The sequence below is a fragment of the Hippoglossus hippoglossus genome, chromosome 2 (genome assembly GCF_009819705.1).
Source record: "Hippoglossus hippoglossus isolate fHipHip1 chromosome 2, fHipHip1.pri, whole genome shotgun sequence".
Taxonomy (NCBI): domain Eukaryota; kingdom Metazoa; phylum Chordata; class Actinopteri; order Pleuronectiformes; family Pleuronectidae; genus Hippoglossus; species Hippoglossus hippoglossus.
In genome coordinates, this window is record NC_047152.1 from 7,495,635 (window position 1) to 7,510,102 (window position 14,468).

The following is a 14,468-nucleotide window of genomic DNA, read 5'->3' on the forward strand; positions in this document are numbered from 1 at the left end:
ATCACCTCACACCAGCGCTTGTGATTCCACAGGGGCTCCCGGTCAGTATAAGAATTGATTTTAATATTTTATGAAAACATATTACTGTTCTTCCTGATCTCACACTTAAACACTACTTGCTAAGATCCTGATCGTATGCATACCAGAGCGTGACCTATGATTAAATCCCCTTTTTAAAACAGGTTTTAATGCCCATTTCTAATTCTAACGTTAAGTGTCGTTCTTAAAGAATAACTCTGGTGATATTATATATATTCTCGGTGATCTGATCAAAAGCAGACAGCTCTAAGTACGTATTCACACCTGTCAATAGAATCATTAGAATGCGTCTCCGGTGACCACTTACGATCGGATCTCACTTCGCCGCTCTGTATGCAAATAAACACGTAGCTGCATCGCTGCTGTTCATAAAAGACCAAATGTGATGTTGTTTATAGTCAGAGTGACGATGAAAGATGGGTCTATTGTCAGTGTGTGTGTGTGTGTGTGTGTGTGTGTGTGTGTGTGTGTGTGTGCGTGTGTGTGTGTGTGTGTGTAAGCCTCAGAGAAGGAGCTGGACAAGTTGACGCTGAGCTGAAATAGGATTTTTACTCTTTTTAAATAGCAAGAAAAATAGAAAATCTATATGTGGTGCTGGTCACAGATAAATAAAGGTATATAAAACAAGGACAATTTTTTGGTTCTGAAACTACAGCAGGTCAGAGGACGACAGCTGAGTAGACAGTGTGGCCTTTGTGTTCACACAATAGACCGTATACAAAGATGGATGACGCGTCTCCACTTCCTCCCACTAACCAGAAATAAAGCCCAAATATCCGAGAAACAAACACTGACACCTTGAACATTTGGAGCCAGAGTCCAATCTGGTCCATGTTCCGTCTACTAATAAGGAAGAGGCTGGATTTATGACGTACACTGCAGCCGGCCACCAGTGGACGAGGCCAATTTAAAAGAAAATAGCGACATTTGTCAAACAGTCCTATTAGTGACTTTTTTGACAAAATTTTGGAAACATAACCCAAGGATGTTTTTGGGAACTTTAGCTTTGATTATTGCTTATTTATCATGAATATTAATCTTGTAGAAAAAATACTAAAGATGCAATTCAATGTTTTTCGGGGGGGGGGGGGGGGGGGGGGGGCCTGAGCTACTATTATTGTCTGAATGATTATTTTATGCATCTTTTCTCGACTTGGGAATTTGTGTAGAAGTAAAGTTTTATAATATTCAATGTGCAACAGTTACAGAGTCATAGAAAAGCTACATCGCAGGTTATGAATAATTACAAGGCCTTGTGTGTGTGTGTGTGTGTGTGTGTGTGTGTGTGTGTGTGTGTGTGTGTGTGTGTGTGTGTGTTTACCGGAGAGCAGAGCTATTCATAAACAGGATGTTTTGCATATGTTCCAATTTTCTGAAAACAATCAGTAGTCGGGAATTGGAAAAAAAATAAAAGATTGTTTTTCAGATCAACCGTATATATTTTGTTCTGTAAACACAATAAATACATCGACGCATAACCCTTAATTATTTAGCAGATTATCATCATGATGATTTAAGCAACAGAAAAACATAGTAAAAGCCAGAAGTAGCACTGCTCCTGAGGCTGCAGTGGATGACTTGAGTGTAAATGCCAAAGCACAAAGCTGCATCTGTGCCCCGTCATTAGGACACAGTGGTCATAGAGCACTGGTTATTGATGCTGTATTGTGTCTTCACATCGAGAGCCTGAAAAGATTTTCTATTCACAAAGTCCACTTCATCCCCTGCAGCTGCAGTGATGGAATACGCCCGCAATCTACATCCTCAATATAACATATATAAAAATGATATAATAAATCATTATGGGGAAGGGGGACGGCTCTGGTGCTCCTCCACTCACCGTTGTCCTGTGAACAGCCCTTCTTATTGTCTCTAAATTCAATAGTTTTCCCCCGTGTGCTTCTTTTTATTACTTGTCTCATTTATTGCGGTGCAGTGTCTGTTCATATCGGGCTTTGTAAATGAAGTTTTTGCAACAAAGGTTATTGAAATAAGTCCGCGGGATCCTTGAGGATAAGTGATGCCAGAGAGAGTTAATTGGCTTTTTGAATGTTGGATCCGAGTATTACCTGCTCGGGAGCAAGTTACCATGGCGATCAACCTGCACCGTGGAGTGAAACACCTTTGTTAAGAGCAGGAGCTGAGCCCTGAGTCGGCCGACTAATCTGTCTTCCCGAGTTCGGGCTCACAAGGATGTATTATTGGAATCTGTTGAGTGTCGTTTTTTTTCCTCATTAGCTACAGAACATCTTTGATTTTTCATAAAAAAATCCAAAGTGGGGTTTAAAATAATTTTGGATCTGTAAGGTCTCTGCAGTCTGAAAAGAAAACAACTCCCCTTTCCCCTGTTAAACGTCTATTCTCTTTCCATTTGATCCAGTGTTATTACCTCCTCGGGTCGACCCAGGGCCGGGGTCCCGGTGAGCAGGATGGCCCGCTTGGCTCTCTGAATGAACGGAACCAGAATCTTCGTCCGCGCCGCATTCCGAGACTTGAGGTAATGCGACTCGTCCACCACGACCACGGCAAACTGCTGCCTGGTCAGGGCCTCCACGAGGGGGCGCGAGTCTGTGGTGAGCAGCCCATAACCCAACACTGTCACCTTGCTGCTGCTGATACCCCTGGAGGGACACACACACACACACACACACACACACACACACACACACACACACACACACACACACACACACACACACACACACACACACACACACACACACACACACACACACACACACACACACACACACACACAGATCAACACAAGAATGGCAAGTTAACATTACTTTATTTGTTCTTACTTGTTGCTTATCAGGAGCTGCAAAGACCAATTGTTTAATTAGTCAGCTTTTAACTTTCTCAATTTATCGATTCATCATTTGCTCAGATAATAAATAATTCCCAGAGCCCAAGATGACATTTTCAAATAGCTTGTTTTGTTTGACCAGTATTCCAAACCCCTAATATATTAAATCTACAACAATACAAGTATTACAAGTAGTAATATTCACATTTAAGGAGCTGAAACAAGCCGGAGTACCCGAACCACCAAGGCAGAACAAGAACCTCCTTGCTGGGAGGCAACAGTGCCAACCACTGCACCACCATGCCCCCCCCCCCCGTCCCTCAATATGTTCACTAATTTGTTTGTGTCATATTGTGGCAAATAGAACATGTTACCATTGACATATATGTATCAATAGTTAAATACATATATACTCAAAATCTGCTCAGAAGTTCTGGTGTTCACTGACTTGGCAACAAAGCCATTAAGGCAAAGTACAGCAGACTTTTGAAAATGGCTGTGTGGACGTGATGAATGTGAAGGCAGACCGAGGAAGACACACAGATGTGGACACACTGCCGTACTCCGACTGCGACGGCTGCTTTTTCATAAATCTCCTCTTCTGGAGCACTTAAGAAATCCATTCCTGGGCTGTGCTGCAATTTCTATATTATCCAGGTTGTGCGCCGAGCTAACACACACACACACACACACACACACACACACACACACATTCACGGATAAACAAACAAACACAGAAGCGACATTCAGCTGCATGAAACTCAATAAGCATCTCTGAGAAATCAAAAAACGTTTCCAGCATCTGTCAAGCTCAAATTCTTCGCCTTCGCCACACACACACACACACACACACACACACACACACACACACACACACACACACACACACACACACACACACACACACACACACACACACACACACACACACACACACACACACGTTTCCGAGCTGAAATAAACCTCAGGTGCCATTCCTGCTCTACATAAGAACAAGTGAATCAAAATACAGGGAGGAGGTGCTGCATAATTTTTTTCTTGCCTCCTTGTTCAGTCATTAACACATCCAGTTCAAGGACACGTTTTTCCCAGAAGGCTTTCACAACCTCTTTGCACCCCATCTGTGATGTGAGGTGGGAAGGTTTTTTTTTTAACCCCCCTCTCTCTCTCTCTCTATGCCACAAATACAGAAAGTTTGTTTCATTCAAAAATAAAAAAAACTAAGGGAACTAGGGGAAAGTTGAGGAGATAATGAAAGTGGCTGTTTTCAAGGCTGCAAACCTGAACCAATATAAACAGCTGAGAAAATGAGTCTCAATTCTCTACGACAGCATTTTCCCACTTCCTGCATTGGAAAAAAAATATATTCAGCTCGTGTTCAATATTGCAGTGGACGCCTTGACATGATTTGTCTGTCAGGTCTGTCACACATCGGCCTCTGCTGGCTCCTGACACCGTGGGACATTTTGAGATTAATTTGTCAGCCACAACTTTTCTGTCTGTCACACGGCCTCACTTTCACACCGTGTGGCCAAGAACGTTCAGGCTCTTAATAGCATCTCTTTAGGTAAATCATTACCACTCGAATGTGTGGAGGCAGAGAGCAGGAGAGGTGCTGACATCAAACGCTGCCACACTCCTTGTCGAGGACAACCTCCCCTTTAGTTCAAATAATGGCTGCAGCCTTTCTCTTAGATAATCCTATGTACGATGAACATAATCCTGTGGATTATGTACTTTGCATTGATATCCCACACATATTTATGAGCTCTAAAGAGACCTGGTATGCACTCCCACAGAGGCTCTGGGTCTGGATGTGCAGAATGCCTCCCTATCTGCTCGATAAATGCATCGTTTTTTCTCCTTGAATGATTTTAAAATAAATAACGACTAATTGTTTTGGCATTTTCTGAAGAATTTAAAATTCACAGTCTCAAGTGTGCTCGGTTTCTTTGTCATGCATGATAGTAAATTGAATATTTGGGTTTTTGGCCTGATGATTGGACAAAACGAGCAAAATAAAGATGTTACTTTGAGGTTGAAATCATGGACTGGTCTCTTCATCCTCCCACTATCCTCCCACTATCCACCCCAGCAGCTTGTATCTATCCACGAGGCAACTTCACATCATTACAGATGTGTGGCCTGGCGCAGGCGTCGGTGCTGCGGTGGGATGACCTACATGGTGTGGCTCTTGTTCTCCACCAGGTTAATGTCTCCAGGCCGCAGCTCGGGGATCCACCTCTCCAGCTCCTCGATCCAGGGATATTTCAGGGACGAGGGCACCACCACGAGGAGAGGCCACTCCTGCCTGAAGGCGCATGCCACCGCGATGGCCTGCACCGTCTTCCCAAGACCCATCTGGACCGAGCAAATCAACACACGGCGAAGGGGAGAGAAAAACAAGTCAATTGCGCACCGACGCTGCGATAAATTGCATATGACGGCCGAGCTGATGCAAGGCCCAAGAGTAATATGGTCTCAGAATGAGTCTTGTGTCAAAACTGATTAGGCACGTGGGAGTGCTGCACAGGGCTGACAAATTAATTTGGAAGGCATGCAGCGAAGTCTCAGGTAAGTTTTCTTTTTTTTTGGGGGGGGGGGGGGGGACAGATTTCCTGAGCCAGCATTGTGTGTGCTTACCTCATCAGCAATCATACATCTGTAAAACAAAAGGAAACAGAGAAAACTTTGTCAGATGGGTGCTGAGACGAGGAAATTACTTTGTAGGCCAGACAAATCCTAGTTGCTATAAAAAGACAGAGTTCATAGTTTAAAGTTTTAAAGGACAGAAGCCCCCCGCAGCATGAGGGCTTTGCTCAAGGGCACAACAGCATTAATCGGGGGGGGGGGGGGGGGGGGGGGGGGGGGGGGGCATTTATTCTGATACACATGCCCAGCTTGTCCAAGGATTCATACCAAAACTCTCCTGTCACATCCCGACCTCTCAAACCTTCCTGGCCACAGTGAAAAGTCGTGAGACACATACCATCAGCTTAACTCTTGGACAAATTTCAAGTCTGTCACTTGTGATTTACGGATGCACTGGCACTTTGTTTGAGTTTGAGAACTGTTGCTGCTATTTAATATTAATGCTGTTGTTCCTAATGAATATTTCAGATTGTGATGTAGCTGAGAGTCCTCGGAGAGACTTTGCAGAGTGTTCCCTGCGCTTGGGTTCATCCGGTTACCTGGAAAAGAAAGTAACATGGTGGCTCATGCAGAGCAACATCTAATCACAGTTTAATTCTCGATTATAAAACGATAATAACATTAAAATGATACAGAAAACTGTTCTTTTCTTTTAATGATCTAAATTTAGGACATGACAAGCTGCCCCACAAAAATCACTGTCACATTCTTCTGGTGTTGCTGACAGGTGCAGCACGAGCGACGGAGGTTTTTTTAGCGCAATTAACAATTAATCGATTAATGAGTCAACAGAAATGTAATCTGCGATCTACCCCTGCTAATCCTGATTATCCTTTTATATCTTCACTTTCATATTTTGAAGAGGGTGAGATTAACCTGCGATTGAACCTCAAACGAGGACAACAGCATCAGCTCACCTCGGGCTCTGATATGATGTTTGTGCAGCCACAGAGCAGCAAACTACTTCCCTTTACGAAGCACATTATGAGGAACAATGAGAGCTCGACACATGCCCTCCGCTGGAGTCGTCCCCGTGGAAAAAGTGCAAATAGATCAACCTCTGGTTCTCTCTGCCCACTGGGTTTGGGCCCATTGTCATTGCCTTGCTTATTCACAAACGCTTCCAACATCATGTCAGAGCAAATAGTGCAACAGAGCGGCTCTGAATACCTCAGACACACTCTCTCATTATTCTTCCTCCTCCTCCTCCTCCTCCTCCTCCCCCCATCTCCGCCCCATTTCTCTCTTTCAGCTGAGGAACATGATTAATGTGCACCTTGCCACTGGTGGTTTTTCTAATTGCCAGCACACCGGCCCAGTCAGCGCAATGTGTGCACGCACGCACACACACACACACACAAACACACACACACACCACACTCAAATGGGTCTTATGTGTGTGAAAAATGCACACAAAGGAAAAATACATGCAAAAAAATACACAATGAATGCACAGGCACGTGAACAAAAGGAGGTCCACACATGTAAACTTATATATGTGCAGGTGCGTGTGTGTGTGTGTGTGTGTGTGTGTGTGTGTGTGTGTGTGTGTGTGTGTGTGTGTGTGTGTGTGTGTGTGTGTGTGTGTGTGTGTGTGTGCGCACATATATACACCAACCCACACCCACACCCACAAACTAGGGAGGGAGTGTGGCTGGGGCAGGTGCTTGCCATTTCTCAACACATTAATCATCCTCCTTTAAATAACCTGAGCGTCGTCTTGACGGTTTGAGACTGCGAGGATGCTGCAGTGCTGTTGCCTGACGACGGCACGGTCCCTGTCAAACGCATCTTTTTAATGTTATCTCTGAAACCCACAAGCCCCAAAGTGTCAGGAAAATGGGCTCCCCAACCCCCCACCCCCACCACCAGAGCTGGCTACGATGAATTGATGGCTTCGACCTCTGCACAGTGATGTGTTGTGTGGCCCCGTGTCTAACCCCAATCTTCCAGCCCGGCTCCGGTTCTCTTCTGAGGACCGGACCTCCGGTGCACCGTGGTCAGCGGGGAAACGGCTCAGAGGTTGGACGCTGCACAAAAGGCTGACTCGAAGGATGCTCCCCTGCACTCGGCTCGGACTCACTAAGCTCACTCACACACAGCTCTGGGTTCAGAGTGCAGTTTTGCTGTGTGGTGTGAATGTACTTGAAATCAAATCAAAGTAGCCTTTAGCAGGAAAGGTTTTGGCTGGTGTTTCTTTCGTGCTTGTGGAAGATGGAAGATGAATGCTTGTTTGAATAGCGTGTAGGACTTTAAAAGGAAAAGCTATATGGGGCAATCGAAGATCCCCAACTTCAGCCCACTCTTCTGCACTTCATGTAAAAGCTCTTTTATCCCTATTTTTCCAAAAAAATAAAGTTTTGTGCATGATGTACAATTGTTACACACAAACACACACAAGCAATTTTTTGTCTTGAATGTTTTTAACTACCTTTTACCAACCACAGAGTGACATTTAAATAATCTGCATAAATACATCATGTTTCCAACCATCTAAATTGAAGACATTTGCAAAAATATACATAACCTCATTAGACAGCAAATTACCCATTAAATTATATGTTCATCATACAAATGACAAATTTAATTCATAGGCAAAACAAAAACAACATTTCAGTCAGACTCTGCACGTAGACTGTAAATAAATATGGACGACATGACTGCGAAGCCAAACTACTGCCAAAGCGTGTTGATCGCCACCTGGTGGCTGGCTGCAGTACAGGTCCCTCCATGTTAGCTGATAGGACATGGACCAGATAAAAAAATGTAAGAACACATTGAAGAAACAAATACTGACGTCATTTCAGGTAGCTCTTATCATACTGATGTTTGTTGAAGTGTTTTATGATTAGTTTGGTTTTAATTAGTTAATTAGTTAATTGGAAGCTGCATAACTGACATTACAGAATCAATAATCAAATGAAGACATGTGGATTATGTAGACATGTCTTAATTTCATTATGTTTTCACAGCCTTTAGCAACTGCTTGACGACGCATGAATTCAGGATAACAAGTAACAGGATTTAATGTTGATGTCTCACATTATCAGACCATGCAGGAATATGAATGGAATATTTTACTAGCAACTCATATAAACATCGTAATAATGTCCTCTTCAGAATAAGGTCAATAGTCCGAATTTTTACGTCAATGATGAAGATGTGATTTTGTTGTATCCTTGTGAATCCCTTCCAAGAATCATAATCTCCTTTTGTGTACATTAAAGGGGCTCACCGCTGATTCCACACATGAGGATCAGATCAATTTAGTCACTTCTCAGTGTGTGAAAACAGATCCATAACTTCCTTTGTGGCCTCGGAGGCAGCTTTCTAAAGCGTGAAGAAGAAAAACACAACCCCTGGTGATGTCATCGATATAGGCTCATAGGCGAGAGTACAAGTGTGGTGTAAATACATGAACTTGTGTGTGTGTGTGTGTGTGTGTGTGTGTTCAGAGGACAAGCTCCGTCTCTGGAATAGAGTTCTCTCAGTAATTTGACCGTCACAAGGAGAGACAACACAGTGTGCGTATTGATCGCTGCTCGCATCAGGAGAGCAGGCCATATTCAATCAAAGCACGGGCGGTCATTTAGAAAAATATTCTGGATGAGTCAAAACAGGCTGAACATGCTCTGCTTCCAGCTGCAGTCGACATCTTAATCGAAGTTTACAACAGCACTTAATTGATGTACATATAGCCCCCACTCAGAGTACTGCATTTTACAAATGTACCCTGGGTATATTCAAACAGTGGTGACGGAAGTACTCAAACAATTTATGTAAAAGTACAAATAAATAGATCAAAGTGTGCTTAACAAAGTAAATGTACTCTATTTTATCCCACTACTGCTTTTTAGCAATCCGATGCAAACTTCTGCCCAACTTTCCAAACAACACAATCAATCACCTCTCATGGGTTTTTATTATCATACCGTGACACAACTGTCCCACATTATCCCTCGTCTAACTCCATAAAACTCACTCACCCTCCTACACAGACGGATGCGGCGGACTCCGTGAGTATTGCAACAACATTTGATGTTTTGCTTCGGTACGCTTGATGTCTCCGGTTGTGAAAAAGCACAATGACGGTGAGAGTTAAAGGAGAAAATGCACCCACGGATCCTCCTACAGCGTTAGATCTCTAACATCAATCTGTGACGTTCTGTGGATTTCAGGAGTTATTTTATAATGAAGCACTCTGACTTTTATTTCTTTGTCTGACAGCCTGCCTCATCCAGTTCCACCCCAGGTAGTCATCCTACATTTCCCAGAATTGTTATACTCCTTCCTCAAAATCTAACATGTGTGAAACTGCACTGCACTCAGGTCTATTCAGGTTATTGCCTTTGCAATGAGTCTGTTGAGTATCAGTAAAGAAAATCGGCTTCTGCTTTGGTTTGATGTTCTTTCCAAGGACGCTGAAGGAACAAATAAAGAACAGCGGGGTGCATCAGATCAAGATTACTGTCAATAACAATCAGTTTAAGCTAAAGTCATGCTTGCTGTCTGTCTGTCTCTGAGTGCACGGGTAGAGATGTGGATCAGGGGTTGTGTTTTGCATTAATTCATTTTTTTCCCCACCATTTTCACAAGAATCTGCTAAAATGCGAGCTACATTTGAATAAAAACATAGCAGCTGTATTATGTCCCATTAATGCTTGTAGAAAATGTAGCAACCAGAATGTGGATAAGATGGTTTCCTGAAATGGCTTCATGTGTTTAAGCTTTTAAAGCTTGTCTCTCGACGAAAGATTCTGTAAATTCACATGCACATGTCATTTTTGTGGATTACCAATACATGCTTTTATCATAATATCGTGCATGCAGCCATTAAATGCAGATTAAAGACCCTCATCAAGTCACGTCAGGTCATTTTTTAAAGCTCATGAAGCAAACATTCATTTTATTATATTAATAGATAAAATCTGCCGGCAAAATTGGCCATCGGTCAGCTGGTAATAAGGAGCTGCCCACCTTTTTTTTCGGAGACCAAGGACCCATTGTTTCAAACAATTGCCATCAATTCCCAGTAGTAAATCTGCCACACTTATTATTTTGTGAAATGAAAGTGTGAGAAGCAGCTTTTTCTTCTCCTATTTTAAAGGAATAAAACTTTTGACTTGAAGTGGCTAAAATCTATGGAGACTCTCTGGGGTGAGAGCTTTAGTTTGAGTGAGGACCTCCACATCCAACCTGACCTGTTTGTAGAGGTAGAGCTTCTATTACCACATGCAAGCGAGAGAAAAACAGAGAAGATAAAGAAATGAAGAAGCTGTATTTAAGTCCCTGTTAAACTGATCAGAGCGATGTTTGATTCTGCATCTTTACATAAATCTACTGGTAAAAACAGAATGTAGTTGTTTTTTCTACATTTGTGTATATTTGTAATTCAATAAGCTGGACACGTCGAACAGTGTTCATTCTACTTCCAGATCTTGCTCCACCCCTAATACCTTGTGCTAATGCCACTTCTGCTGGTTCTCCAGAGAGAAGCGACGCCGGCCACTGCTCTTACTGTCAAACTGAAGCCAATTGACTGAGGTGGCTGTCCACTCGGTGCAGCTAGAGCCAATTGACTCCTGACCCACCCGTGCAACAAAGCAGTGCCTCCCAGTGTTCCTGAATCAATATGGCCGCTCTGCATCACAGCGGCGGTGCTCAGATTGGCTCCCCCTGTGCTGACCTTACCGAGAACCCAAGCGCACATCGACTGGACGAGGAGGAGGAAATGGTTTAGTCCCGGCCCTGCATTCCTGCAGCTTACACTCACCGCAGCCAAACACTTGCAGATCTAAGGGCAACGCAGAAACTTCCTACTGGCCTGGTAATTGTTTTCGAAGATATAAATCGGACTCTATCTGACCTTCTGGATTTAGAATATATTCACACACTCTCAGGACTTTTTACTTTCCTCTTGAGCCATTTAGCATGGCTGGAAATCACATTTTTCCCACTGCGCTATGGAGGTGGGTAGGGCTGCCTACTTTAAAGCTCCATTAGGCAAATTATCTACATAAAAATGCCTTTCTATTAGACTAAATCACCCACTGAGGCGGCAATAGAGAGGAGAATGTGTTACGCTACGGATTTGAGAGGGATGCGCAGATGAATTTCTGTAAGTGTGGACACAAGCTGAACATCTCCATCATCTTAACCCATCAGTGACCAACAGAACTAAAGAGGTTCCTGTCTCTTCAGTGTCTTTTAGTACAGCAACACACACAGAAGGGGTTGGTGAATATGAGTGTGTTTTATGTAGATGGTGAAGGTGGCCTTGCAGGATTTTTTTGTGAATATAGTTATTCTTACTTTGAGTGTTTCCCATAAAGCCGCATTATGAGTTTTCCTGAAGCCTAATAAAAATGTTCAATGTAAAGTATAATGTAAAGAATGTGGAGTAAAGCTTATGTTCTTCTATGTAACGACAACAATAGGCCCGAGTTAAAAGCATCTTCATAGCGATAAATCTATATTTACACTCTGCAGAGGTGAAGTGTAAGGTTGCAAACCCAGAGGGGGGGGGGGATTCACTGCGCTCAAATGGAGCCACTCAAATAAGAACAATACATCTACTTATCTGCAAGTCTTTGACTTCTCTTTGCCATCATTGACTTTGCAAACAAGATGCAAGTTGACCTTTATTTTCAATCTTTGAGTGTCAGATGTAACTTAACACAGAACTTAACATTAAAAAACGTCAAAAACATAACCAAGGCGAACGATGTGATGAACAAACAACGAGGCTGTGATGTCACCGACATGAGCGGCCGTGCTGCTTACCGTCCATTCCTCGACAAGGCAAACTCCACGCCCTCTCTTTGGAATGACATCAGGCGCTGCAGGAGCTTGGGAGGAAGGCCTGACAGTTGCTGTGACCATCTTGTGTCACAGTGAGAGGTCTGTAGGCCATTATCATCCATTTCCATTAGTAAGTCCTCATCAGCTTCTTGCTTCTTGCTCTTTCATTGGGCTCAGATTTTAAGCTGGAAAAAAAACAAAAAGTACATGTTTATGTTCAACTGTGAACCGTGAATATTAACCACAGCATCTATTTGACATATAAGAGCACATTTCTTTACCATACCGGTTTAAACATGTTTCATTATAATGGTGCGTAGCACTGCTCTGTTGCCTACTTGCACTGACAGGAGTACCCATTATTAGAAGCTGGGTGATGCAGCAAAGTGGACAAGGAAAGTCAGAATTGTAAATGAGATGGTAAAAGTTGCCTGTCTCAGCCGCCTCCAGTCACAGCAGCGACGCCTGCTTCGTGTTGCCCCATCTGGTTCACTAACAACCCCACAGAATCCTCACTGTCAGGAAGTGCAAGCTTACAGTAATCCTAGTGTTGTCCAAGAATGATATCAAGATAAAAAATGTAATATCAGTTGATGTCAATAATTGTCACGATAAATGTCACATTATTGATTATTTTAAGTGTAGAATTCTGTGCTTGTGTTTGAAGGTTGTGGTTTTAAATTATTCTATATGAGCAGAGAATGACAAACATATGATAAACAGCAAAACATTTTATTAATCTGAGGAAGATAAATCACATGTTAAACCTCCTTATTGTGCACAAGCATTATTTCGATATATTGGACTTATGTTGTATTTCTCTTGATGAAAATGATATTGCAATAGTTACTTATATTGACATATTGCCCAGCCCTTAATGGTTATGTTTACTATCATGTAACAGTAAGGTATTTGTGTTTTTTTAAGTATAATTGGGCTAATTATAGATGTGCACTCAATTAATATTAAGTTATCTTGTTGTATATATTGAAACTGGAATTTACTAATCCTACATGTATGGATAAGTATTAACTTAAAAAAGCATTTATCAGCATTTACAATATAACCTAAGTTACAAGAAGCTATTCCACTGTTACACACAGGGATTCAATGGTAAACAAACTAAAGTAGCATTTAGCTAGAGCTAGCAACCAAGAACTAGGAAGTAAATAGACCTGCAAGCATAAATAAAAGCCCCACTCGTGTTCAAAATGATGGACTCAGCTCATATGCACCTTTAAACTGTCTCTGCCATTTTTAATATTCAAACCGGAAACGCTTTTCTGCTCTTTGCTAGCTAGCTGCTAACTAGCTACCTGTCAGCCCTATTAAAAACCCTAGAAAGCTAGCTGCGTATGCTAATGCGTGTTCACACGTGACACTACAGGGTCGAGCTGTGCAGATACGAGTCACGTGTCACATAACAAACCTTTAAAACTGCTGTGTTAGCTCATAAGTACAGATATATATATATTATAATATAGTGTTTGGTCAGTGAGGTTAGCCTACCCCGGTTAGCCTGCAGAGTGTAAACACCGCACTGAAAAGTTTCGCGGCAAACTCGAGGTACACTCGGTTTGTATCACCGGGCAGTCGCGGCAAATCGGTGTCTGCAACGTGTCTGTTTGATTTGAACCCCCTTCCCTTTAAAAGGAATCAAGTGTTTGCGTGATTTTGAACGGGGGGGATGTGCGGTGCGTTGCGTGGCGGAACTGTCAGAGAAACTGCGTGCGAATGAGAGACGACCCGGCAGCGACACGACGTGACACATTTCCAACACCCTCCTCCGCGTCGACCGTGGAAGGAGGTGACGCACTCGCCCCAGCCCGCAGGACGCCACTGCCGCTGCCGCCTCTCTCCCCTTCGCCCCCCGGTAGAGACAACCACCGTGCACCGATTGTAAAACCAACGCGGTAAGACAGCATCAGACACCCCGTCCAACACTCATCGGCCCGGGGCTAACCGCGTTTGTACGGGGATCGTTAGCGGCGAACACCCGTGACAGCTCAGGGCGCCGGTGTGGGGCCGTTTTTCTCGCGTTAGCAGGAGGCTACGCTGCCGCTGGATAACGGCTAGCTTAGCCCCGATCCTGCGCTAACGTAGCCCCGCTGCGGTGGCTCTCTCCTGGACAGAAATAAAGCAGACGCCGTGTTCACATTGCAAGCGG

At 43.3% G+C, this 14,468-nt stretch overlaps 2 protein-coding genes across 10 annotated transcripts in view; one reads left to right on the forward strand and one right to left on the reverse strand.

Moving 5' to 3' along the window:
• Positions 1–14,468, reverse strand: part of zranb3 (zinc finger, RAN-binding domain containing 3) — an 89,536-nt gene that overhangs the window by 74,066 nt on the left and 1,002 nt on the right. For 4 of the 6 annotated variants that reach the window (XM_034608147.1, XM_034608189.1, XM_034608170.1 and 1 more), the window contains exons 1-5: positions 13,811–13,918; positions 12,284–12,486; positions 5,492–5,510; positions 5,031–5,209; positions 2,429–2,660 (exon numbers count right to left, since the gene is read on the reverse strand). In XM_034608147.1, coding sequence (XP_034464038.1) covers positions 2,429–2,660; positions 5,031–5,209; positions 5,492–5,510; positions 12,284–12,429 — 576 coding nt within the window. In that variant the 5' untranslated portion in view covers positions 12,430–12,486; positions 13,811–13,918. Of the gene's footprint in view, positions 1–2,428; positions 2,661–5,030; positions 5,210–5,491; positions 5,511–12,283; positions 12,487–13,810; positions 13,919–14,468 lie in introns of those variants that run through there. The other 2 variants (XM_034608157.1, XM_034608164.1) reach the window with 2 other exon arrangements.
• The window catches only part of LOC117775239 (R3H domain-containing protein 1), a 38,544-nt gene continuing 37,739 nt past the window's right edge, over positions 13,664–14,468 (forward strand). For 2 of the 4 annotated variants that reach the window (XM_034608289.1, XM_034608349.1), the window contains exon 1: positions 13,978–14,214. The gene's annotated coding sequence lies outside the window, so the exon portion shown is untranslated. Of the gene's footprint in view, positions 14,215–14,468 lie in introns of all 4 variants that reach the window. The other 2 variants (XM_034608327.1, XM_034608209.1) reach the window with 2 other exon arrangements.